The sequence below is a fragment of the Nerophis ophidion genome, linkage group LG08 (genome assembly GCF_033978795.1).
Source record: "Nerophis ophidion isolate RoL-2023_Sa linkage group LG08, RoL_Noph_v1.0, whole genome shotgun sequence".
Lineage (NCBI taxonomy): Eukaryota > Metazoa > Chordata > Actinopteri > Syngnathiformes > Syngnathidae > Nerophis > Nerophis ophidion.
The window spans coordinates 64,111,693-64,137,989 of NC_084618.1; the positions used below are offsets into that span (position 1 = coordinate 64,111,693).

The 26,297-nt window shown below is 39.8% G+C and overlaps 2 protein-coding genes across 7 annotated transcripts in view; both read left to right on the forward strand.

Annotated features, from left to right (window-relative positions):
• Positions 1-14,940, forward strand: part of LOC133558160 (putative protein MSS51 homolog, mitochondrial) — a 38,336-nt gene extending 23,396 nt beyond the window's left edge. For 3 of the 5 annotated variants that reach the window (XM_061909329.1, XM_061909333.1, XM_061909330.1), the window contains 2 exons: positions 5,366-5,459; positions 10,302-11,555. In XM_061909329.1, the coding sequence (XP_061765313.1) occupies positions 5,366-5,459; positions 10,302-10,500 (293 nt within the window). In that variant the 3' untranslated portion in view covers positions 10,501-11,555. Of the gene's footprint in view, positions 1-5,365; positions 5,460-10,301; positions 11,556-14,916 lie in introns of those variants that run through there. The other 2 variants (XM_061909332.1, XM_061909331.1) reach the window with 2 other exon arrangements.
• A 985-nt stretch (positions 14,941-15,925) lies between these two features.
• Positions 15,926-26,297, forward strand: part of cog7 (component of oligomeric golgi complex 7) — an 18,849-nt gene continuing 8,477 nt past the window's right edge. Inside the window, exons 1-10 of one of the 2 annotated variants that reach the window (XM_061909334.1) lie at positions 15,926-16,383; positions 16,485-16,633; positions 19,849-19,965; positions 20,030-20,198; positions 20,288-20,370; positions 20,460-20,582; positions 20,662-20,860; positions 20,943-21,070; positions 22,489-22,643; positions 22,710-22,826. In XM_061909334.1, the coding sequence (XP_061765318.1) occupies positions 16,218-16,383; positions 16,485-16,633; positions 19,849-19,965; positions 20,030-20,198; positions 20,288-20,370; positions 20,460-20,582; positions 20,662-20,860; positions 20,943-21,070; positions 22,489-22,643; positions 22,710-22,826 (1,406 nt within the window). In that variant the 5' untranslated portion in view covers positions 15,926-16,217. Of the gene's footprint in view, positions 16,384-16,484; positions 16,634-17,873; positions 17,941-19,848; positions 19,966-20,029; positions 20,199-20,287; positions 20,371-20,459; positions 20,583-20,661; positions 20,861-20,942; positions 21,071-22,488; positions 22,644-22,709; positions 22,827-26,297 lie in introns of those variants that run through there. The other variant, XM_061909335.1, reaches the window with a different exon arrangement.

Sequence of the window (26,297 nt, forward strand, 5' to 3'; positions counted from 1 at the left end):
ATAAAAAAACTGGGGGGGAAAGAAAACCGGATAACTTTTTTTTACAATTTTAAACCCCCATGTTGGTCTTTTATTGAGCTTGAATCAGAAGCAAAGCAGAAGAGTAAACATGAGAATAATATTGATAGTTTATATATTCACTTTGTGTTTACTTATGAAAAATGAAAAATGCATTTACTTAAAAAAAACATTTATTCTATTCACTGTTTTATCAGTACATTCCACTTGCATTGGAGTTAAGTAGTGTAGTGCAGGGGTTCTTAACCTTTTCGACCTCGGCACCCAACTCCTTCACTACAGAGGGGCCCGGAGCCCACTCAAATATTAACACTGAATGAGTAAAATTACTCTTGATTTTAGTCATAATGAATAATTATGTTTAACCTACTTATAGTTTACAACCTTGTCAAATGATATGAAAGCATGTGTTGATCACAAAGGTTATTTCTTATTTAACATGTAAACTTTAGTCTTAGGTCAGGCTGATTAGGAAAAAGTATGAACAACTGACTAAAAATAAATGTGCATACACTTTTTTTGTGCAAAACAATAAACGGACAAGATCAATTTTGAATATTTTCTTCAATGAACTGTCAATAAGATTTAAGTGCGAATGAAAATACAGCTTCACCAATTTAGATGTAATTTTTGCGTTAAAGTAACTTCTCTATGACTTCGGCTCTCGTCTTCTTCTCTTAGTTTGATGTTGTCATTACTGCCACAAGTGGTGTAAAAGTGTATTACAACTCAGTACTGCTGTGGCGTATATGGACCTCAGCTGAGAAACATATTTTTGTGGCCCTCTAGAGGCGCTCATGGCCCATAAAATGGAGTGGAATACTATCACCTAATAATTGTACGGTCAAATGATAGTGAAGTGAAGCATAGTGAATATACTTTATCAAACAAAACAGATTCTTATTCCCCGCTTACATTGCGATTGTTGAAAGGCCGGAATTGACTTACATGTGAGTTGAAAAATAAAGGTCCAGTAGCTCCACGCTGATGTCCGCATGTCTCCTCTACTAAACAGCCTTAAAAAAGATTACAACCCTCCTAAATATTTTTAACTATTTACATGCATTTATACAATGTATTACTTTCATTTATTTTCACTTAAAAAAACACTCATTTTTGAGGTGTGGCAACTTTTATTTTATTTTGTAGTAGGAATGACTTCCTGCCGGTCAACTTCCTTTGTTTGCACTTTAACAACGTGCACATGCAAGTGACGTTGAGGCCACATTGGGGACGTAGTTAACAACTAAAACCACAAAATGAAAAATAAATATTATACATGAATAAAAATAGCAGTTTACCCTAAATATTGTGTATTAAATTTGTAATTAAATGCATTATTGTTTATATTTCATGTTTTGCTCTTGCAGTCCGCTATCATGAGGTTCAGATTTGTTACATTTAAAAAAAAAAAAATGCACCTGGGGATAGGTTAGTTGGCAACACTAAATGGGCCCTAGTGTGTGAATGTGAGTGTGAATGTTGTCTGTCTATCTGTGTTGGCCCTGCGATGAGGTGGCGACTTGTCCAGGGTGTACCCTGCCTTCCGCCCGATTGTAGCTGAGATAGGCGCCAGCGCCCCCCGCGACCCCTAAAGGGAATAAGCGGTAGAAAATGGATGGATGGATAGAAAAAAAAGAAAAGTAACCAATTGAAAAATGTTTTTTTTTAATTATTATTATTTGTATATTAATGTATGTGTTGATTTATTGGCTATTTTTTCAAAATGCATTTATTAAAAAAATAAAATTCTAATACATTTTTTGCTTCTGTTTCGTCAATACCGTTCACTTGTATCAGAGCTAATTAGTGTAGTGAACTCACTTTATGAAACACATTACTGCCTACTACAGGACTGGAGTGGAACAGCCTCAACAAAAATATGCAGTAATGACCAAGATTATGATTGTAATTTCAACAAAATAGCAAAACAAGCTGAAGTAGGATCAAGAAAATACGTTTTAAGACCAAGTAGCTTTACTTTTGATTTTTTTAAATGTGACAATTAATTGATGTATTCTTTTATTTATTTTCTTCCCTTCAAAAAATACGAATTGAGAAATCCATCCATCCATCCATCTTCTTGAGAAATGTATCTTTATTTGTTTAGAAAACCACTTTATAAAGCACATTACTGCCACCTTCACGGATGATACACTTAAAAGATCATCATAATGACAAAATGTGATACATTTTTTAATTGTAACAAGAAAACTCAAACAAATATTGTGAAAAATCAGCTTTTATGGGACTTTTTTGCAGTGTTGTGTGTTGTATGAAACAATCGTCATGCTTATAAATGACAGGGGTCAAAAACTATCGGATCTTCATTTTTTTTCTCATGAACGGAGACAAAGTGATTTTTAAAAGTTAGGCGTCTAATTGCTGACATATGTCCGCAAACATGCAAAATTATTTTTTATCATTGCATTGGGGCTAATGTGTGTGTATGGCAACACATGCAGAGGATGCTCATAAAGCGGAGCTGTATGCTCACACCTATTCCACGCTCAGCCTGCTGTTCCGTGACCTTTAACCCGCCAAGCAGCAGTAAAGCCCACCCAGCCGCACCCGTAACCCCTCTGGCTCACTTATCACCGTGAGCTAAATATACAAGACCACCTCATAAACTGCCTGAGAACCTGGACGCTCGTCAACATTGTGAGAAGGCTGAAGACACGGGACTGCATGCAAAGAAGCACGACCAAACAAAAAGTGTACATACTGTAGGGATGGAATTCTGAGGATGAATTATTACATCCAATTTATTGAGTGTCCACAGAGGATAATCAGATTAACACAATGACATGAAATCAAATATACAGATTTAAAAAAGAGTCATAAAATATACATGCATTGAAAGTTGCATATGAGAGAAAATGTATAATTTCTTTATTTTTGCGTGTATGAAAAAATATATACAGAGATTCCATTTGAAAGAATTACAAAAAAGACTTTTAAAAAACATATTTGCTTGAAGAAAAAAACCTTTATATATATATATATATATAATTTTTTAATGTTTTATTTTATTTTGTTATTTTATATATGTATATATATATATATATATTTATATATATACATACACACATATATATACATTTTATTTTTATTTTGTTATTTTATATATGTATATATACACACACATATATATATGTGTGTGGATAGGTTGATTGGCAACACTAAATGGGCCCTAGTGTGTGAATGTGAGTGTGAATGTTGTCTGTCTATCTGTGTTGGCCCTGCGATGAGGTGGCGACTTGTCCAGGGTGTACCCCGCCTTCCGCCCGATTGTAGCTGAGATAGGCGCCAGCGCCCCCCGCGTCCCCGAAAGGGAATAAGCGGTAGAAAATGGATGGATGGATGGATATATACACCCACACATATATTTTTATGAAAGACAACATTGAAAATGTCAAGATTTGAATATTTTTAAGCAACATTTTGGTTAAAGGTGTATTTAAAAATCACAAAATCTTTTTGCAACTGAACATGGATTTGCTTAGAATAAAAAAAGGGTTTGAAAAATAAGTTTATTGTTTTAAATAAATGTATATATACAAATATATATTTTACACAAATACATATTTTTATATTCTTATAAGCACATAGATATATATGTGTGTATATGTTCATGCATATATGTGTGTATGTATGTATATAAAAATATATACATACATCCATTTTTTCCATTTTCTACCGCTTATTCCTTTTTGGGGTCACGGGATGCGCTAGCGCCTATCTCAGCTACAATCGGGCAGAAGGCGGGGTACACCCTGGACAAGTCGCCACCTCATCGCAGGGCCAACACAGATAGACAGACAACATTCACACTCACATTCACACACTAGGGTCAATTTAGTGTTGCCAATCAACCCCAGGTGCATGTCTTTGGAAGTGGGAGGAAGCCGGAGTACCCGGAGGGAACCCACGCATTCACGGGGAGAACATGCAAACTCCACACAGAAAGATCCTGAGCCTGGATTTGAACCCAGGACTGCAGGACCTTCGTATTGTGAGGCAGACGCACTAACCCCTTCTGCCACCGTGAAGCAGTATATATATACATACATATATATTAATATATGTATGTATGCATATACATATATTAATATATGTATATGCAGATATGTGTGTCTGTATATGTTTTTGCTTAAAGTACAAGAAATTATATATTTTTCAATTTCGTTAACAAAAAAATCACAATGTGTAAGGATAATTTTTTTTTTATTCAACAGATTTAGTTTGATTTAACACATTTTCACAACAAAAATATCCAAAAGTACACCTGAAATATCATAAATGTTATTCCTTTAGCAAAATGCACCGGCTTATTAGCCCAAGATGACTAATAATGGATTTGTGCAGACACATGCTAACTTTTCTACAGTCACTTTAGGTCATTTTCAACCACAAATGTGCAACATTTGCAGATTTTCCGGGCTTTGCAGAACTGTCCTGTTTAATGAGGCCGATATTGTATTCTCCATAAACTGTTCCTTCGATCTTAACCTGCATTAAGGCCAGTTTGTCAAAAATGCCGCACGATTTTTGCAATTAAAAGCCAGAATGCTGGACTTTATCCCATGAAGGCTTAACCTCGGCCGAGGCGGAACAGCTGAAGCTTTGGGCAATCCATTGCTTGCTCACGTCCAGCGCTCATATTTCTTACTATGCACGATTATGCTTTCACCATTCCAGAGGAGCTGACGTCCTCCAAAACGGAAAGGCCTTGCTGATCAATGAGGAGCCCACTCAAGGACGAAGAAGGAGGGGGATTTAGAGTATCTGCTTTCCCAGCGCGGAGGCCCGGGTGAAGGGCGAGCTATTCATACTGCGGAATAAATCAGAGTCAGGGTTGAAGTGACAAGTGGCGGCTAATGTGAGTGCAGGATTATCCGGCAGGTTGAAGCCAGAATGCGACTCTCGCTTGTCAACATGTCCGTGTCAGCGGGCCATCGTGGATTTTAAGCTAGTCAACAAATATTGTTCCCTTTTTTTATGGCATTGGGATAATCCCGGGGCTAGCTAGTTTTACAACCCTTTTCACACAACCCAATAAATGACATGCACTTATGCAAGTCTAGATTCATTCTATGAAGGAAATACCATTTATTTGCCAGCAAATTCACCCCCCGCCGGGGATATCGTTTGTAAATTGCACCGTGTTCAGCAATCAAAACATCCATCCATTTCCTACCGCTTGTCTCTTTTGGAGTCGTGGGGGGTGCTGCATTCGGCCAGAAGGCGGGTTACACATTGGACAAGTCGCCAACTCATCGCAGGGCGCAATCAAAACAAGTTGGTGCAGATATTCAGTTTTGAGCTAATTAGTGGTCATTTGCAGGTTTCCACGCCAACCAAGGTCTGGTGGAAGGTTGGCTCCCAACTCTTCTGCTGCTCAGAGACTACAACATCCCATCATTCTTCACCATGTACAGGTCCGTCATATGAATTACTTAATTATTTATACGACAAATATTAATAGTTTCCTGTGTCTAAACCAGGGGTGTCAAACTCATTTTAGATCAGTGGCCACACGGAGAAAAATCTCCTCCTAAGTGGGCCCGACTGATAAAATCACGGCATGATAACCTAAAAATAAAGACAACTTCAGATTGTTTTCTTTGTTTAAAAAATGGAACAAGCACATTCTGAAAATGTACATATCATAATGTTGTTTTACACCTGCATGTTGTGGTTAATAGTATTCTATCTTTATTTGTCATTATTTTTACTTTCTGAATAAATTATGTGATAATGTTCATCAATCAACTCATTGGTGTTGATTTCCAATCTATCAAGTTATAAAAATTATATCAAAATCAAATTACAATATGTTATTTTTGTAGTTTGCTAATTTTTCTCGACTGATGCACTACCATCATGTAGTTATTTTTATTTTTTTACATACAGTGGGGCAAAAACGTATTTAGTCAGCCACCGATTGTGCAAGTTATCCCACTTAAAATGATGACAGAGGTCTGTAATTTTCATCATAGGTACACTTCAACTGTGAGAGACAGAATGTGGAAAAAAAATCCAAGAATTCACATTGTAGGAATTTTAAAGAATTTATTTGTAAATTATGGTGGAAAATAAGTATTTGGTCAACCATTCAAAGCTCTCACTGATGGAAGGAGGTTTTGGCTCAAAATCTCACTATACATGGCCCCATTCATTCTTTCCTTAACACGGATCAATCGTCCTGTCCTCTTAGCAGAAAAACAGCCCCAAAGCATGATGTTTCCACCTCCATGCTTCACAGTAGGTGTGGTGTTCTTGGGATGCAACTCAGTATTCTTCTTCCTCCAAACACGACGAGTTGAGTTTATACCAAAATGGATACATGGATGATACAGCAGAGGATTGGGAGGATGTCATGTGGTCAGATGAAACCAAAATAGAACTTTTTGTTATAAACTCAACTCGTCGTGTTTCACATTCTGTCTCTCACAGTAGAAGTGTACCTATGATGAAAATTACAGAACTTTGTCATCATTTTAAGTGGGAGAATTTGCACAATCGGTGGCTGACTAAATATTTGTTTCTCAACTGTATGTAGCATCATCGACAAAGATACAAAGTATTGCTACTGCGACATCTAGTGGACACATTTGGAACAGCAGTTTCTTTCATTCAACATTTCAGCTCATTTTTATTCTTAGCAAACTCATCCCGCGAGCCGGATAAAACCTGTTCGCGGGCCTGATCCGACCCGCGGGCCGTACGTTTGACACCCTTGATCTAAATTGTGCATTTTGTTTGCGTCCCAAACTGAAAGCTACAATGTTAAGTACAATTACATTCTGTCCCATATTGTTTTTTTTGTTAGTTATACAATTTTTGTTAGATCAAAAGAGAAAAAACTCACCAAATCATTATGATTATGAATGACTGATTTTAACCTAACTATGTTGGACACCTTCAAGGGGAACTGCACTTTTTTTTTTTTTAATGTTGCCTATTATTCACAATCCTTATGGGTGACAAGCACTTGTTTTTTTTAATGCATTCTAACTTATAAATAAAGGATAGCAAAAGTCAGCTTACAATGAAGGTATCACTGTTTTATATACACACTAAAAGTATATGTGTAATGTAGTAGTACCAGGCACATTCAAAATAACATGTAATATTTATGTATTTTTGCTCATTTTACAATGCAAAAAAGAGCAGACAAAATATAAGATAAAGAAAAGATTTGAGGAAAAAAACAAACCCAAACACTACTGAAATGATCTGTCTTGCAGCTACGTAATTTGCTTGTTAAGACATCCTAAATTAAGATTTTTATATGTAGAAATTAAGCAGGACTTTTAAGATTGAAATGGGTATTCTATTCTGATAACAAACATTATAAAATAAGCATTTTTGGGATGTTGCAAAATCTTTAAACAAGATTTTCTATGTGGGGAAAACCAAAACATAGTATTATATTAATTGTTTTTCTCAACTTTAACACTTTTAATCTAGAATAAACAAAATATAATCATTCATGCTAAAATTAAGATTTCGATGTATAGTCGACAACTAAAAATAACTAAATATCTCTTAACATTACCAACATTTCTAGAAATACAATTTTGAATCTTGGCAAGTGGCAAATCATTTGCAGTGTATGGTGGTGTGTTAATTTCACAGATTTACCATGAATTGATTAACATGGACCCCGACTTAAACAAGTTGAAAAACTTATTCGGGTGTTACCATTTAGTGGTCAATTGTATGGAATATGTACTGTACTGTGCAATCTACTAATACAAGTCTCAATCAATGCATCACGTAATGTTTGCTCTTTCCTTCAACAATAACAACAACACTACTAATTATGGTGGACTTCTTTGGAGTCAATGACTACTTTGGGACTAATGATGATCCGGAACCTTATATTTTTGAGCTTGAGTATAAGGAGGATGAACTACAAGTTTTGGAAGCTGAGTGCTAAGTTGTCCCAGCAAGTAGCACTAATGCCAAGTGCTAAACAAGAAATCCAAGCCATGAACATAAAAAAAACAATCACTTACCTTACAATGTCTGCTCTACCAGCTATGTTTATATCTTCCCGTTTAGATGAAGAATTAATCATGATTATCACACAGGTGGGCGCAAACGAGCGTCTTTTCGTGTCTTTCTCACCATCTCCGGGTCTAAGGTAAATGTTAAAGTCGACAAGGCGGTTGGGGGTGTGCATTATCCACTTTAGCCGCCAGATTGCGGTATGGTGTTGAGCATATTAAAAAGTGTTTTGTGGCAATTTCCACTTTGACCATAGTTGCTATGTTAAAAGTCAAAGTACCAGTGATTGTCACACACACACTCGGTGTGGCGAAATTATTCTCTGCATTTGACCCATCACCCTTGATTACTCCCTGGGAGGTGAGGGGAAAAGTGAGCAGCAGCGGTGGCCGCGCCCGGGAATCATTTTTGGTGATTAAACCCCCAATTCAAACTCTGGATGCTGACTGCCAAGCAGGGAGGTAATGGGTCCCATTCTTATTGTCTTGGGTATGATTCGGGCCGGGGTTTGAACTCACAACTTACCGATCTCAGGGCGGACATGAGTGGCCCTTTCCACCATTTTCAGCAGACTGCACTACAAAACGAATAACCTTCCCCTCACACGAAACTCACCCGGGAATAAGGCTATTTTAGGAATCATATTTGTGGACAAGTACACAAACTTTTTAGTTGTGTTAGCTTTAGTATTAATGCTAATGATGTGGTTATGCAGATGTTTTAAAGGTACAGCACACCATGCCCTTTTTGCAAAAATAAGATTTCTACTATTATCATGTATTGTATTCATTTATTTCATTGTCAAACCCATCCACATTTGCAGTTAAAAATGAGGGCCATTTTTCATAAACTTTGGGATATCGGAGGACATTCTGTCCTTTGATTGATTGATTGATTGATTGATTGATTGATTGATTGAAACTTTTATTAATAGATGGCACAGTTCAGTACATATTCCGTACAATTGACCACTAAATGGTAACACCCCAATAAGTTTTTCAACTCGTTTAAGTCGGGGTCCACATCAATCAATTCATGGTACAAATATATACTCTCAGCATAATACAGTCATCACACAGGTTAATCATCATAGAATATACATTGAATTATTTACAATCCAGGGTGTGGGTTGAGGAGCTCTGGTTGATATCAGTACTTCCGTCATCAACAATTGCATCAACAGAGAAATGGACATTGAAACAGTGTAGGTCTTACTTGGTTGGATATGTACAGCCAGCAGAGAACATAGTGAGTTCAGATAGCATAAGAACAAGTATATACATTAGATTTACATTTGATTATTTACATTAGGTTATTTACAATCCGGGTAGATGGGATGTGAATGGAGGAGGGTATTAGTAAAGGGTTGACGTTGCCCGGAGGTGTTGTTTTAGAGCAGTTTTGAAGGAGCCTAGAGATGCACTTACTTTTATACCTGTTGGGAGTGCATTCCACATTGATGTGGCATAGAAGGAGAATGAGTTATTAGATCGGAATCTGGGTTTAACGTGGTTTGTGGAGCTCCCCCTGGTGTTGTGGTTATGGCGGTCATTTACGTTAAGGAAGTAGTTTGACATGTACTTCGGTATCAGGGAGGCGTAGTGGATTTTATTGACTAGGCTCAGTGCAACATGTTTTACTCTGTCCTCCACCCTGATCCAGGGTTGAAGTGAGGTGTGATCTGGGGTGGAGGTCCCCAGAATCTCCATCTCTATCTCTACCAATTTTCAAATCTCTTCACTGGCTTCCTGTTCCACTCAGGATTGAATACAAAGTCTCCCTACTAACCCACCAGTGCCTCAATGGAAATGCCCCCCACTACCTCAAAGAACTCCTTACCCCCAAATCCTCCACAAGACACCTCCGCTCCGGACAGGCTAACCTCCTCCAACCTTCGAGGACAAAGCTACGGACAATGGGGGACCGAGCTTTCTGCTCCGCCGCTCCCAGTCTGTGGAACGCTCTCCCTGACCACCTGAGGGCACCACAGACTGTGGATGCTTTTAAAAAAGGTTTAAAAACCCTTCTTTTTAAAAAAGCATTTTTTTTTCAGATATATGCATACTAGTTCTAGCTATTAGGCTGTTCTAGTTTTTATTTTTATATTTTTTAATACATTGACCACTTTGAGGTTGTTTACTCAATGTAAAGTGCTTTTTACAAATAAAACCAATTATTATCTTCGTCTGGCCTTTAATGTTTCATCTGGTGGACTTTATGTGAAGATTTTTTACATAAAAACATGTCTCCTTCTTTTCCAACAGTGACATGGAGCTGAAGTACTCTCTGCAGATCCTGCTGGAGTTGGAGGTGCACATTCGGGACAGCGGCGCCAATCCGTTCACATCTCAGAAGCCCGAACAGGTGCAAGCCTGCCCCAACAAAGCACCTGTGTACTGCAACTCTCACTACGTCGCTTTCCAGGGGCTGTTACCGCGAGAAGACTTTGAGGAGGCCAACTAAGAGATTGTGTCACAAGGAGAATGTATCTTCAACTTGACTGATTTTATTGAATTGTTTTTTTTGTATTCTGACACCGGGGGCGCATGTTAAGTTTTTAAAACTCATGTTGTGAAGTTTGAGACAATGCATGTGAATTTAATGTCTACTATCACCTCCAAAATCAGGTCACATGCTTACTAGCTGTTCAAGAACAGGAGATATAAATACAAAACCCAACACCAGTGAAGTTGGCACGTTGTGTAAATGAAAACAGAATACAATGATTTGTATACCCAATTTCAACTTATATTCAATTGAATAGACTGTAAAGACAAGATATTTAATGTTGGAACTGAAAAACTCTTTTTTTTGTGCAAATAATCATTAACTTAGAATTTTAAAAAGTTGGCACAGGGGCATTTTTACCATTGTGTTAACTTGGCTTTTCCTTTTAACAACACTCAGTAAACGTTTGGGAACTGAGGAGACCAATTTTTTAAGCTTTACTGGTGGAATTATTTCCCATTCTTGCTTGATGTATGTTCAACTGTCCAGGGTCTCCGTTGTCGTATTTTAGGTTTAATATTGCGCCACACATTTTCAATGGGAGACAGGTCTGGACTACAGGCAGGCCAGTCTAGTACTCACACTCTTTTACTATGAAGCCACACTGTTATAATACGTGGCTTGGCATTGTCTTGCTAAAATAAGCAGGGGCGTCCATGATAACTTTGCTTGGATGGCAACATATGTTGCTCCAAAACCTGTATGTACCTTTCAGCATTAATGGGGCTTTCATAGATGTGTAAGTTACCCATGCCTCGGGCACTAATACACCCTCATAACATCACAGATGCTGGCTTTTGAACTATGCGCCTATAACAATCTGGATGGTTCTTTTCCTCTTTGTTCCGGAGGACACCACGTCCACAGTTTCCAAAAACAATTTGAAATGTGGACTCGTCAGACCACAGAACACTTTTCCACTTTGCATCAGTCCATCTTAGATAAGTTTTAGCCCAACGAAGCCGGTAGCGTTTCTGGGTGTTGTTGATAAATAAAAAAATGAGTTTTAACTTGCTTTTTTTTCCCTTTACAGCTACTGTGGTAATTCTCAATAGGTGAAGTGTACAGAAACCACAAGTGTCCAAAGTGCGGCCCCATTGGCGGCACACAGTTAATTTTAAACGGCCTACAACCTATTTTTAAATACCATTAAAAACATAAGAACATGGAATAAAAACACATACACATAGATGTAAGTTGAAATGAAGGCAGTTATTTTTATTGCATATTATGTGTATTTGCCGTTAAAAACAAAGTTTTCAGTGACAAAAAATGCATTAAACCAAAAAATTAAAAACAAAAGTTGGAAGTAAAAAAAAAAAAAAAAAAAGTTTTTTATGTCCATCCATTTTACTAGCGCTTATTCCCTTTGGGGTCACTGGTGCCTATCTCAGCTACAATCAGCGGAAGGCGGCGTGCACTTTGGACAAGTCGCCACCCCATCACAGGGCCAACACAGATAGACAGACAACATTCACACTCACATTCACACACTAGGGCCAATTTGGTGTTGCCAATCAACCTATCCCCAGGTGCATGTCTTTGGAGGTGGGAGGAACCCACGCAGTCACGGGGAAAACATGCAAACTCCACACAGAAAGATCCCGAGCCCGGGATTGAACCCAGGACTACTCAGGACCTTCGTATTGTGAGGCAGACACACTAACCCCTCTACCACGTTTAATTTAATTACATTTTGGTTCCCTGAGAACTTTAGTGGGGATTTTATTTATTTATTTTAAACAGTAATTGCTCCAAAAAATTCATAATAAATCTAAATTACGTACAACATTTGAGACCGTCAGTATGTGGAATTAAATTATGGAATGGATTAGGCAAAGAAATCACACAATGTACTAATATGATCCTTTTCAAGAAACTCTTCAAACTTAAGTGTTTACAAAGTACAAAGGAGAATAACCATGATAAACATTCTGAATTGTTTTTATCCATCCATTCATTTTTTTTTTAGATATTTTTATTTATCTCACCATATGAAATATAACTTACTTCACTATTTATTATTTATCTATTTATATTTTATGTTATTACTTATCTGCGATGAAGTGGCGACTTGTCCAGGGTGTACCCCGCCTTCTGCCCGATTGTAGCTGACATAGGCGCCAGCGCCCCCCGCGACCCCGAAAGGGAATAAGCGGTAGAAAATGGATGGATGGATGTTATTACTTATGGAGTATATTGTGAATAAATTGAGAACAGGAAGTGAACAAACGTTTTAGCAACTGCTATGTAAAGGAAAAGTGGTGGGATTAAATAAGCTCTTCTTCCTCCTACTCCTTTTCGAACATGTTAGATAGAGAAACTGGAAATTGTGATGCATCATGTTGTATGCATGGGTGTTCCAAAAAAACACAAACTCAAAGTACAGGACACAAGTTTGGACACACCTTCTCATTTCAATGCGTTTTCTTTATTTTCAAGACTATTCACCTTGTAAATTGTCACTGAAAGCATCAAAACTATGACACCTGTAAAGTGAAAACCCTTTCAGGTGACTCACCTCTTGAAGCTCATCGAGGGAATGCCAAGGGTGTGCAAAGCAGTGATCAGAGAAAAGGGTGGCTATTTTGAAGAAACTAGATTATAAAACATATTTTCAGTTATTTCACCTTTTTTTGTGAAGTACATAACTCCACATGTGTTCATTCATAGTTCTGATGCCTTCAGTGACAATCTACAATGAAAATAGTCATGAGAATACAGAAAATGCATTGAATGAGGAGAAGATGTGTCCAAACTTTTGTCACGTATTGTATATGTTGTATACGTCTATAACATTAATATAACAGGTGGCGACTTGTCCAGGGTGTGCACACCTTCCGCCCAAATGCAGCTGAGATAGGCTCCAGCGGCCCCCGTGACCCCAAAAAGGGACAAGCGGTAGAAAATGGATGGATGGATGGATGTGAATGTTGTCTGTCTATTTGTGTTGGCCCTGTGATGAGGTGGCGACTTGTACAGGGTGTACGCCGCCTTCCGCCCGAATGCAGCTGAGATAGGATCCAGCACCCCCTGCGACCCCAAAAGGGACAAGCAGTAGAAAATGGATGGATGGGTATATTTATGTAGACATATTTATAGGCTATATGTGTGTGTGTGTGTGTGTGTGTGTGTGTGTGTGTGTGTGTGTGTGTGTGTGTATATATATATATATATATATATATTTATATGGTTACTTTACATGCAGCCGGCTTTTGGCCACCGGTCAACATTTTTTCCGCTCAATGTGGTCCACCGAGTCAAAAAGTCCGGAAAAAAAACCCATAAAATAATGTTTTTAATTTTTCATGACTGAAACCCTTCTATATAAAATATATGAAATGGTTTTAAAAAAGGACAAATCTCAAAATTGCCTTCGCCTCCCTCTTTTTAATTAATTTTAGTTAATTAATTTTAGTGTGCCGCCCTGATTGGAAAAGGTTTGGGCCCAAAAGGGACAAGCGGAAAAAATGGATGGATGGACCCCTGACCTCAAAACGCCAGTTTACAGCTTGTTTGACATTAAAATGTCCGATTCAACACTGAACTCTAGTGGTCACAAAAGGTTATAGCATCCAGTTAATCAAAACACGTTGGGCAATCACTTTCTAATAATATTAATAATATTATAACATATATTTTTCATCCACGACGATACAAACAGGACATAGCTGTCAATATGTTCTTCTTTTCTAATCTCGGGGCCCAACAATTTCACTACAGAGGCACCCTTATTAATTGATTGATTGAAACTTGTATTAGTAGATTGCACAGTACAGTACATATTAAATGTGACCACTAAATGGTAACACCCGAATAAGTTTTTCAACTGGTTTACGTCGGGGTCCAGGTTAATCAATTCATTGTAAAAGCAAAATATTAACACTGAATTAGTAGTTTTACTCTTGATTTTAATTTTATTCATTAATTATATATCAACAGGTTACACCTTGTCAAATGATTAGAACGCGTGTGTTGATCACAATCATTGTTATAAAGGCTTAGGCCAAGCGGATGACAATGATAATAAAAATAAAATTTTTAGACAATAATTCACAAAGTTAATTATTGTTGAGACCTCCCGAAATCGGAGGTCTCAAGGTTGGCAACTTGAGACCTCCGATTTCGGGAGGTGGGAGGTGGGAAATGGGACTGGGGCGTGGTTAAGAGGGGAGGAGTACATTTATATTATTCATATATTATATATATGATATATTATATTATTTATTATTATAATTTTTTAGTGTGAGCGAACTGTGGTGCTGGTATTTCCCCGAGGGATCAATAAAGTACACTCTATTCTATTCTATTCTATTCTATTCTACATATATATATGATTAAAAACATTATTTTATGTTTTTTTCTTTCCAGACTTTTTGACTCGGTGGACCACATTGAGTGGAAAAAATGTTGACCGGTGGCCAAAAGCCGACTGCATGTAAGGTAACTATATATATATATATATATATATATATATATATATATATATATATATATATATATATATATATATATATATATATATATATATATATATATATATATATGAATAAACAAACTACTTGCATTTCAGTGTTCATTTATTTACACATTTACACACACATAACACTCATCTACTCATTGTTGAGTTAAGGGTTGAATTGTCCATCCTTGTTTTTCTCACCATATGCATGTACAGTAGATGGCAGTATTGTCCTGTTTAAGAGTATCACAACATTGCTGTTTAAGGCAGACAAACTGCTTTACGGTAGATGAAAACGGACTGCTGTTGTTGTGTGTTGTTGCCGCGCTGGGAGGAAGTTAATGAAACTGCCTAACATTAAACCCACATAAGAAACCAAGAACTCGCCCTCGATCATTCTACAGTTATAATGTGTTTGGGCAGAAGACACGCTCTTTATACACGTCACTAAGGTCCGCGTGGAGCTGGAGGGGGCGTGGCCTCCACTGCCGCCTGAATTTCGGGAGATTTTCGGGGGAAGCGCTGAGTTCGGGAGTCTCCTGGAAAATCCGGGAGTGTTGGCCAGTATGATAATTCAGTATATCAAAATTAATTAAAAATACAAAATAAATAAACGAAAAAATAAATAAACATGTAAGAGAGATATAATTTGAAAGCGAATGATGCAAAAAAACAAAACAAATGAAAGTGCCATCATTGTCACGGAGCATGTTTCTAGTCGGGCATCTTTTACCTATTGCACTGGCCTTAGCTCCTCTCCTTCTTTGTTTTCAATGACATACCAGTACATAGTTCAACAGAACTGCATAAAATTAAATAATATTATAACATATATTTATCGTCCGAATTTGGTTCCAAGTTGGTAACAGCTGGTTCAATTCGCCATGACTGCACTTGTTTCTTGGGGAAGGTAAACAAAGCGCACATTAACCGGAAGTTGTTGTCAGTTGCCACTTCTGTCCGCACCCACATTTTACTTCCATGCCCTAAAATCTTTACATACTCAAACATAACTCTGGAGGAAGTTGTCGCCTTATTGGAACTATATTTAGTTGTAATGATTATTTCATTTTCATGGGCAATTTATTTTTTATTCGTGTCCAAGCCGTTGTTTGGGAAAAACTAGCGAGCTAGCTAACTAGCATTATTAATGGTTTGATGACGTCAGCTGAGATTATTGACGGAGATTGAAGCATCTTCAGGGCTGCAGATGGATTTCTCAAAGTTCCTGGACGACGATTTTGATGTGAAAGACTGGGTGAACGGAGCCTTCAAGGTGGTGCAGAAAGATGCACCGGGGAAGGCGGACGCACACGCTGCAACGCTAGTTATGAAGCTACAGTTATTCATCCAGGAAGTCAATAATTCCATTGAGGGTCAGTGTTTCCATTAAAACGTGTAAAGTTTGCATTATGTGGTTCATTACGCTGAACAAAGTCATCTCAAATGTCTTACACTGGGTGTTTGTTTTCTGCAGAGACGAGTAATCAGGCCCTGCAGAACATGCCCAGAGTGCTCCGAGAAGTGGAGGCTTTGAAGCAGGAGGCGTCTTTTCTTAAGGAGCAAATGGTTCTGGTCAAAGAGGACATCAAGAAGTTTGAACAGGACACAGTACAGTCCATGCAGGTGTGTGTACCTTCAAAATCCATCCATCATCTTCCGCTTATCCGAGGTCGGATCGCGGGGGCGGCAGCCTAAGCAAGGAAGCCCAGACTTCCCTCTCCCCAGCCACTTCGTCTAGCTCCTCCCGGGAGATCCCGAGGCGTTCCCATGCCAGCCGGGAGACATAGTCTTCCCAACGTGTCCTGAGTCTTCCCCTTGTCCTCCTACCGGTTGGACGTGCCCTAAACACCTCCCGAGGGAGGTGTTCGGGTGGCATCCTGACTAGATGCCCGAAGCACCTCATCTGGGTCTTCTCGATGTGGAGGAGCAGCGGCTTTACTTTGAGTTCCTCCCAGATGACAGAGCTTCTCACCCTATCTCTAAGGGAGACAGCCCCGACACCCGGCAAGAAAATCATTTCGGCCGCTTGTACCTGTGATCTTGTCCTTTCGGTCATGACCCAAAGCTACTGACCAAAGGTGAGGATGGGAACATAGATTGACCAGTAAATTTGTGTACCTTCAAAGTATATAATATTTATTATATATTTTGTGTACCTTCAAAATATATAATAAAAAATGTTGACCGGTAGCCGAAAACCGACTGAATGTATATATATACACGTATATGTATACACACACACATCCATCCATCCTTTTTTCTACCGCTTATTCCCTTTGGGGTCCCGGGTGCCTATCTCAGCTACAATTGAGCGGAAGGCGGGGTACGCCCTGGCCAAGTCGCCATACACAGTGACATGCTGTGAGGTTCATGGCTGGTGAGGCATTGGCTTCATCACAGTCAGATTTATAAACATATGAACCCTAAATAGTATCTTATTCACCATTTGATTGCCAGCAGTTAACAGGTCATGTTTAAAAGCTCATACTAGCATTCTTTACACATACAAACTGTAGCACACAAAAAAGCACATTTAATAAAAAAAACGTTATTATGGTCTTACCTTTACTTATAAATGAAGTCCATGCGCCGCTCCTTCTGAACAAAAGCATCGATAACTTGTTTATAGAAGTCTTTCTTATCTTTCTTCAGTTTTAAAAGTCTCTCTGTCTTGATGGAGATCACTGTCTGAAGCAAACCTTTTACCTTCGGCGTTGGTCTTCCTTTAATTATTACCTCCTGCTTCGATTGAAAGTCCAGTTTAGAAAACTGTTTTATAAAGTCCAGGGGAGAGGAAAACATAAATGATCGTTGCCGCTGCACTTGACTTGCTAACTGTAGCTTGTTGTCACTTATTCTGCAGCCAAGTAACCGCAAGAATGATCTCTGGGATCACCAGCGTCCTCTATCACCATGAGGCGGGAGAACAGGTGCCTCACACAGTGCGTCTTCGCAGCCGTTTTATGATTGCCCAGCACAAGACATACGTTACGCACATACAGTTGTTGACAAAATACACTGGATTGATTGATTGATTAAAACTTTTATTAGTAGATTGTACAGTACGGTATATATTCCGTACAATTGACCACTAAATGGTAACACCTGAAAAAGTTTTTCTACTTGTTTAAGTCGGGGTCTACGTTAATCAATTCAGGGTAGGGAACCCACACAGTCACGGGGAGAACATGCAAACTCCACACAGAAAGATCCCGATCCCAGGTTCTAACCCAGGACCTTATAGTTGTGAGGCACACATACTAACCCCCCTTATAGATGTGCATTGTATGAAAAACAATGCAACAGAATGTTAGTTTTATGAAGTAATTGTGCAGCATTTACATTGGAGATTGGATTTCTACAGCATCTCCTTCAAGGTGGTTGTCCGTCAAACACACCATCAGCAGCTTTTTCATATTTTCAAGGATATCATTTTAACATTATTGACTGCAATTTGACTCATTCTTCATCAGTTTGGTGCAGGCTATCAGTGAACTGCAAATTGCTTCACTAAATTGGCGGTACACTTGGTCATGTTATGGATTTTTTTACTTCAATTTAGGGCTGGGCGATATTGACAAAAAAGTATATCTCTATGTATTTTTACGTAAACTCAATATTCGATACATATTTCGATATATATTTTCCGGATGAAAGTACACCAATAAAAATATTACTTTTTGAGTGGGATTCACCGAAATTGAACTGAATGACAACTGTACTGTAAAGAGTCAGTGGCACTTTTATTAACCCTGTTCGTCAAGATGGGTATTAACAGCACAGAAAATAAACTGTTTAAGTAGCACAGACTTACATAACATAAATAAAATGATCTATCTATGATCCTCCTCACTTCGGCATACATTTTTGGCAGCATTTCTCATGAGAAATATGCTCGGCTTGGCTATTCGAGAAAAGTTTTGATTTTGGCTTACATGGTAAACAACTTAAATTAATTTTTTATCCAGAGGCATTCATTTGTCCAAATGTGGCCAAGTAGACGCATTGGAGGTTTCCTGGGCGTCGTCTACATTGCTAAAATAAAAGAAGGAAGAGAATCCCTCTCCCATCTTCCACTGTTTTTTTAAATATATAAGTTGCCCGTTTGAAAATTCCCTCTTCTCTTCTACGACTTTCTCGTAGTCATTTGGGATGTCTGTTGTGATTTCCCTTTCTCGTTTGATGAACCCGGCCTATCTTTCCTCTGATCGGCCTAATTTCAACCAATCATAACTCATCATAGTAAACAACCAACCAATCATGGATGTTCTTATAGTGCAAACACGTCTTGTAAGGAGGAAGGGGAGCGGATTCGTAGCCCATGAGAGGGAGTGAGGAGCGGGGGAGAACAAGGCACACAACAAATAAGCGATGTTTGGTCATTTTAATGTGAAATAAATTATATCAATATTAGTATATATTCTTAATTAATATCTTGTTTGGAAATTGATATATCTTAAAAATTCAAAATATTGCCTAGCCCTACTTCAAATACTATCATGTGCTTCTCAGCAATGTTCGTCACACTAACATTCTTCCTTACCATGGTTGGAAAACAGTTATGTCCATCTTTAGCGATAAGCTAATGCGAGCAAGTAAGACCAGATGTTTTGGGTGGATGTTCACTGTGACATTTACGACGCCAACTAATGGCGGGTAGGCTTGTAACTCAAATTTCTGCTTGACACTTAAATCATTACAATGAACTGAGAGACAGTTCTTATTTCAAAACACTCTAGAGATGAAGTCCTACTGTACTCCTACTACATAGAAATCCAAATTAGTTATATGTTATAGAAACGACTCAATGCTGTTGTTTTTGTTCTTTTGGATCATAGGTCCTGGTGCAGATTGATCAGGTGAAGAGTCGCATGCAGTTGGCAGCAGAAGCGTTGCAGGAAGCTGACAAATGGACCACACTAAGCACAGACATTGAAGAGACCTTCAAAACACAGGTTCAATAAAGCATTCTTTGTTTTTACTGATCAAGAGCATATCTAAAAAAATGCTCGTTTTTAGGATCTTGCAGCCATCTCGTCCAAGCTGACAAGCATGCAGAACAGCTTGGCCATGCTGGTGGACACGCCAGACTACTCAGAAAAGTGTGTCCACCTGGAGGCTCTAAAAAACAGACTAGAAGCCCTGGCCAGTCCGCAAATAGTCTCTGCATTTAATTCCATGTCTGTAGGTAAGTCTAGGCTTTCTAGTGCAACTGTTATCGCTTTATTTTTTATTTCTTTATCTAACATTGTTGGTTGATTCATTTTCCCTGTGCAGACCAAGCCAAACTATTTGTTAAAGTTTTCTCAGAAATTGACAGAATGCCGCAACTCCTTGCCTACTACTACAAGTGTCATAAAGTGAGTAAACAAAGCTCGATCATGTTTTAAATACTTGCTATGACATAATGTGTGAATGTAAATAAATGGTTCTACTGGGACGTCTCTAGGGGCAGATGGTGAACATGTGGCAGGATCTCTCCCAGAGCGAGCTCAGCCTAAATCAGCAGCTAACCGAATTCTACGACACCTTGTTCTCCACGTGGCACACTCAGCTCCAGTGGTGCAGCCAAGTTAAAAAAAACAAAAAAACGTCAAATGTTACATCATTAATAGGTATAGTATACACTTACAATGTTCTTTACCCTCCAGGTGTTCAAAAACCCATATGAGGTCGTGACCGTGTTGCTGATCCAGACTCTGGGCGCCATGGTTCCCTCGATCCCCGTGTGCCTGAGCACGGCCATGGAGCGAGCGGCTCAAGAGAAGTGCCTTGACACCCTGCTGGAGCTCCACCACACCACGCTCACACTGGGACACAACCTTGAGGCCGCCATGATGCCACACATCGGTCTGTAGTTACCTTAAAGGGTAGATTCTGTAAATTACTCTTTTAGAATTTTGGGTGGTAATAGTGTGTGCTGTGTTTTTAGGTGAGAATAATCTCCTGAAGGTGAATGAGCTTGTGTGTGCGCTGTACGACCCTTATAAGTCGTATCAGCTGCAGTATGGAGAACTGGAAGAAACACACCTCCTCATCCAGATCAGTGCTGTTCCTTTGGTAAGATATGTTAAATTGAGATGGGATTTATGGCTCTCTGAAGGAATCATGAGGAGCCGCTACTTTGAAAGAGTCGTTCAAAAGACTGGCACCTTGCTGTACTTTTTAAATTGTGGCAATTACTTTGTTCGCTCATGTAACTAAAAGCAACTTCTTATTCACCTAAAAGAGCAATTCAAAAGACTCGACTCATTCAAGAACGTCACATGTCTAATGCTAAACAAAATATAATATGCGGTGCATCCGAAAAGTATTCACACAGCTTCACTTTCTCCGCATTTTGTTTTGTTACAGCCTTATTCCAAAATGGGATACATTAATTTTTGTCCTCAAAATTATACACAAAATACCCCATTGACAATGTGAAAGTTGTTTATTATCAAGAGCTTTTTGAAATTGATTAAAAATACAAAACTGAAAAATCACAAGTACATAAGCATTCACAGCCTTTGCTCAATACTTTGGTAGCAATTACAGCCTCAAGTTTTTTTTATACGATGCCACATCCTTTGCACACCCATTTTTGGACAGTTTTGCCCATTCCACTTTGCAGCACCTCTCGAGCTTCATCAGGTTTAATTGGAAGTGTCGCTGCACAGCCATTTTCAGATCTCCCCAGAGATGTTCCATCAAATTCAAGTCTGGGCTCTGTGTGAACCACTCAAGGACATTTAAAGAGTTGTCCTAGCCATTCTTTTGAAATGTTGGCTGCTTTGGGTCGTTGTCCTGCTGAAAGATGAACTGTCGCTGCATTCATCTTTCCCTCTAGCTAGACTAGTCATCCAGTTCCAGTCTTCCAGTTTCCTGTTGAAAAACATCCCCAAGCATTATGCTGCCACCACCGTGCTTCATTTCAGGGATGACATTGGTTTCCTCCGAACTTGACGCCTAGCATCAATGCCAAAGAGTTCATTCTTAGGCTCATCAGACCAGAAAATGTTGTTTCTCATGATCTGAGAGTCTTTTTGGTGCATTTTGGCCAACTTGTACAGAGGAATTGCTTCCATCTGGCTGCTATACCATACATACCTAAATGGTACATTCCTGCAGAGATGGTTGTCTTTCTGGAAGGTTCTCCTTTCTCCACAGAAGAATGCTGAAGCTTTGATAGATTGACCACCGGGTTCTTGGTCACCACCATGACTAGGGCCCTTCTTCCTCGATCGCGTAGGTGGCCATGAAAGAGGCAATGAGCAGCTTACATACAGTATGACAAATACGTAAAGTGGGTAAGCAAGGAGATGGCCTAAAAACAGTTTTAGAAATTGATTCTTGAAAATTATGAATCGATTAAGAAGGATATGAATTACATTTTCTGGCACCCCTACTGACCAGTGGCCACTATGCTAACCCCACTCCCCACCCTCCCCATTTTGGCTGTGTTTAGTCACACTTTTCACTTTCTTGTCCACATTTAGGAGCATGGTGAAGTCATTGATTGCGTGGAGGAGCTGAACCACTCTGTCGGGAAACTGTTTGGCCTGGCAAGTGCCGCTGTAGACCGTTGTGTGAAGCTCACTGATGGACTGGGCGTGGTCGGCCTCCTCAAGGCTCTCAAAGCGCTCTTCACCAAGTAAATATCTTTAAACACACACTCTGTTGACTCTTGTGCGTGCATGCTAGTGTTTTTTTTTTCCAGGTATGTGTCCGACTTCTCCACTACACTGCGTTCCATCAGGAAGAAGTGCAAACTGGAGGACGCACCCACTTCTTCCGTGTTCCGTGAGGACTGGACGGCCTTTCAGAATTCTGTCAGGTTTGTGACACAAGTAAATAGATAACTAATGCTTGGGACTACATCCAAGCATATTATAGCAATCCTTATCATGCATTTAGGCCCCCTCATGAGTTGTGTGCGTGCGATTGGACCTAGGGCGGGTTGATATGGACTTAAACTCAAAAGTCAAACCAAAGTATGGATGATAAGGATGTAAATTTTTTTTTTAAACAAATACTTCCATCCATGCATTTTCTACCGCTTGGCCCTTTTGGGGGTAGCGGGTGGTGCTGAATACTTAACATGAGTAAATTCTTCTGGAAATTTTAAAGTTTCATGCATAGATAGATGCACATACAAATATTAAAAAACCTTGAAAATATTATATTAATATTAAACTATAATATTAAATAATCTTTAAAAGAAATATTAGCTATGCTCAAATATTCAGCCATTAACAAAAACACAAATGAACACAATATAAAATAAAGTTTCTGGTCAGCAGCAACTTGAAAATAATTTGCCTTTTAACAAAATTTGTTTTTTTTTTAGCTCAACATCGTTAGAATACTTTTGTTCCCTTGAAACATTAAACAAGGAACACCCAAGCTGTCAACTGCAGGATGCTGTGTGGTAGGTGACAATATTGCCACTGCAGCTAAACACCCTTTCAAACTCAATTTTAAATGTAGTTTAAAAAATGTATATAAATTACTCACAAATTAACCCCAAAAAGTAAAATAATAATAGTAACAACAATAAATCTAAATAACAACAGTGAGATAAAAAAACAATATAATTAAGTTTTTACATTGTTTTTTTTCCTGTTTTTCCTTTTTACCCGTGTTTTACCACTGTAGAGTGTGTGCTTTTTGTGTCAAATAAAACGTTATAAAATGTTCCATCCATCCATCCATCATCTTCCGCTTATCCGAGGTCGGGTCGCGGGGGCAGCAGCCTAAGCAGGGAAGCCCAGACTTCCCTATCTCCAGCCACTTCGTCTAGCTCTTCCCGGGGGATCCCGAGGCGTTCCCAGGCCAGCCGGGAGACATAGTCTTTCCAACGTGTCCTGGGTCTTCCCCGTGGCCTCCTACCAGCTGGACGTGCGCTAAACACATCCCTAGGGAGGCGTTCGGGTGGCATCCTGACCAGATGCCCGAACCACCTCATCTGGCTCCTCTCGATGTGGAGGAGCAGCGGCTTTACGTTGAGCTCCTCCCGGATGGCAGAGCTTCTCACCCTATCTCTAAGGGAGAGCCCCGCCACCCGGCGGAGGAAACTCATTTCGGCCGCTTGTACCCGTGATCTTATCCTTTCGGTCATGACCCAAAGCTCATGACCATAGGTGAGGATGGGAACGTAGATCGACCGGTAAATTGAGAGCTTTGCCTTCCGGCTCAGCTCCTTCTTCACCACAACGGATCGATACAACGTCCGCATTACTGAAGACGCCGCACCGATCCGCCTGTCGATCTCACGATCCACTCTTCCCCCACTCGTGAACAAGACTCCTAGGTACTTGAACTCCTCCACTTGGGGCAGGGTCTCCTCCCCAACCCGGAGATGGCACTCCACCCTTTTCCGGGCGAGAACCATGGACTCGGACTTGGAGGTGCTGATTCTCATTCCGGTCGCTTCACACTCGGCTGCGAACCGATCCAGTGAGAGCTGAAGATCCCGGCCAGATGAAGCCATCAGGACTACATCATCTGCAAAAAGCAGAGACCTAATCCCGTGGCCACCAAACCGGAACCCCTCAACGCCTTGACTGCGCCTAGAAATTCTGTCCATAAAAGTTATGAACAGAATCGGTGACAAAGGACAGCCTTGGCGGAGTCCAACCTTCACTGGAAACGTGTCCGACTTACTGCCAGCAATGCGGACCAAGCTCTGACACTGATCATACAGGGAGCGGACTGCCACAATAAGACATTCCGATACCCCATACTCTCTGAGCACTCCCCACAGGACTTCCCGAGGGACACGGTCGAATGCCTTCTCCAAGTCCACAAAGCACATGTAGACTGGTTGGGCAAACTCCCATGCACCCTCAAGAACCCTGCCGAGAGTATAGAGCTGGTCCACAGTTCCACGACCAGGACGAAAACCACACTGTTCCTCCTGAATCCGAGGTTCGACTATCCGGCGAAGCCTCCTCTCCAGTACACCTGAATAAACCTTACCGGGAAGGCTGAGGAGTGTGATCCCACGATAGTTGGAACACACCCTCCGGTCCCCCTTCTTAAAGAGAGGGACCACCACCCCGGTCTGCCAATCCAGAGGTACCGCCCCCGATGTCCACGCGATGCTGCAGAGTCTTGTCAACCAAGACAGCCCCACAGCATCCAGAGCCTTAAGGAACTCCGGGCGGATCTCATCCACCCCCGGGGCCTTGCCGCCGAGGAGCTTTTTAACTACCTCAGCGACCTCAGCCCCAGAAATAGGAGAGTCCACTACAGATTCCCCAGGCACCGCTTCCTCAAAGAAAGACGTGTTGGTGGGATTGAGGAGGTCTTCGAAGTATTCCCTCCACCGATCCACAACATCCGCAGTCGAAGTCAGCAGAACACCATCCGCACCATACACGGTGTTGATAGTGCACTGCTTCCCCTTCCTGAGGCGCCGTATGGTGGTCCAGAATCGCTTCGAAGCCGTCCGGAAGTCGTTTTCCATGGCTTCCCCGAACTCTTCCCATGTCCGAGTTTTTGCCTCCGCGACCGCTAAAGCTGCACACCGCTTGGCCCGTCGGTACCCGTCCAAAATGTTTGTTAATTAAATGCAAAAATCATCACATTTATTTGTCCAATACATCTTAGGACAATTTTTACCAGCATTTTTGGCCAAAGCATAATATTTGTGTAAATGTGTCAATAAGTGCTTTAAGTACATTATGCTTTTTGTAAGGTACTTTTTTGAAACCTTTATTTTGTTTGTGCAGTCAGGCTGGATGTGGCGCTCAGCGTTATTATTGTAGAGGGGAGAAGTTTGCTGTTCTGTTTTTCTCAGCTTGACGAGTAAGGAGACATCTTAAGGCTGTAAAAAAAAAAAAGTCCCTTTCAAGTTGTACGTTGCTGTTACATCGATGATGTGATTCACAACAACACAAGCAGATGAGATGTGTTGTGGGTGTATGGATTGTTATTGCCAGCTTTTGCTTTGTAATTCAGTCGCTGTTTTAAGTGACTGTATTAACATTGTTTAGTTCATGACAGAGCGGTTGAGTTTTTGGGTGAAGAATGAGCGGCCCCGGACACATTATTTTCCCAAACAAATGTTAATTTCACTCACATTGTTGTCAATTTCTGTGATATTCTGCTTTTAACAGCGGATTCCATTTTATTGGCCAATTATGTGACTCTGTCCGTGGTTACGTCAACGTGAATATTATCAATCAATCAATCAATGTTTACTTATATAGCCCTAAATCACTAGTGTCTCAAAGGGCTGCACAAACCACAACACAAACCACTACCACATCCTCGGTAGGCCCACATAAGGGCAAGGAAAACT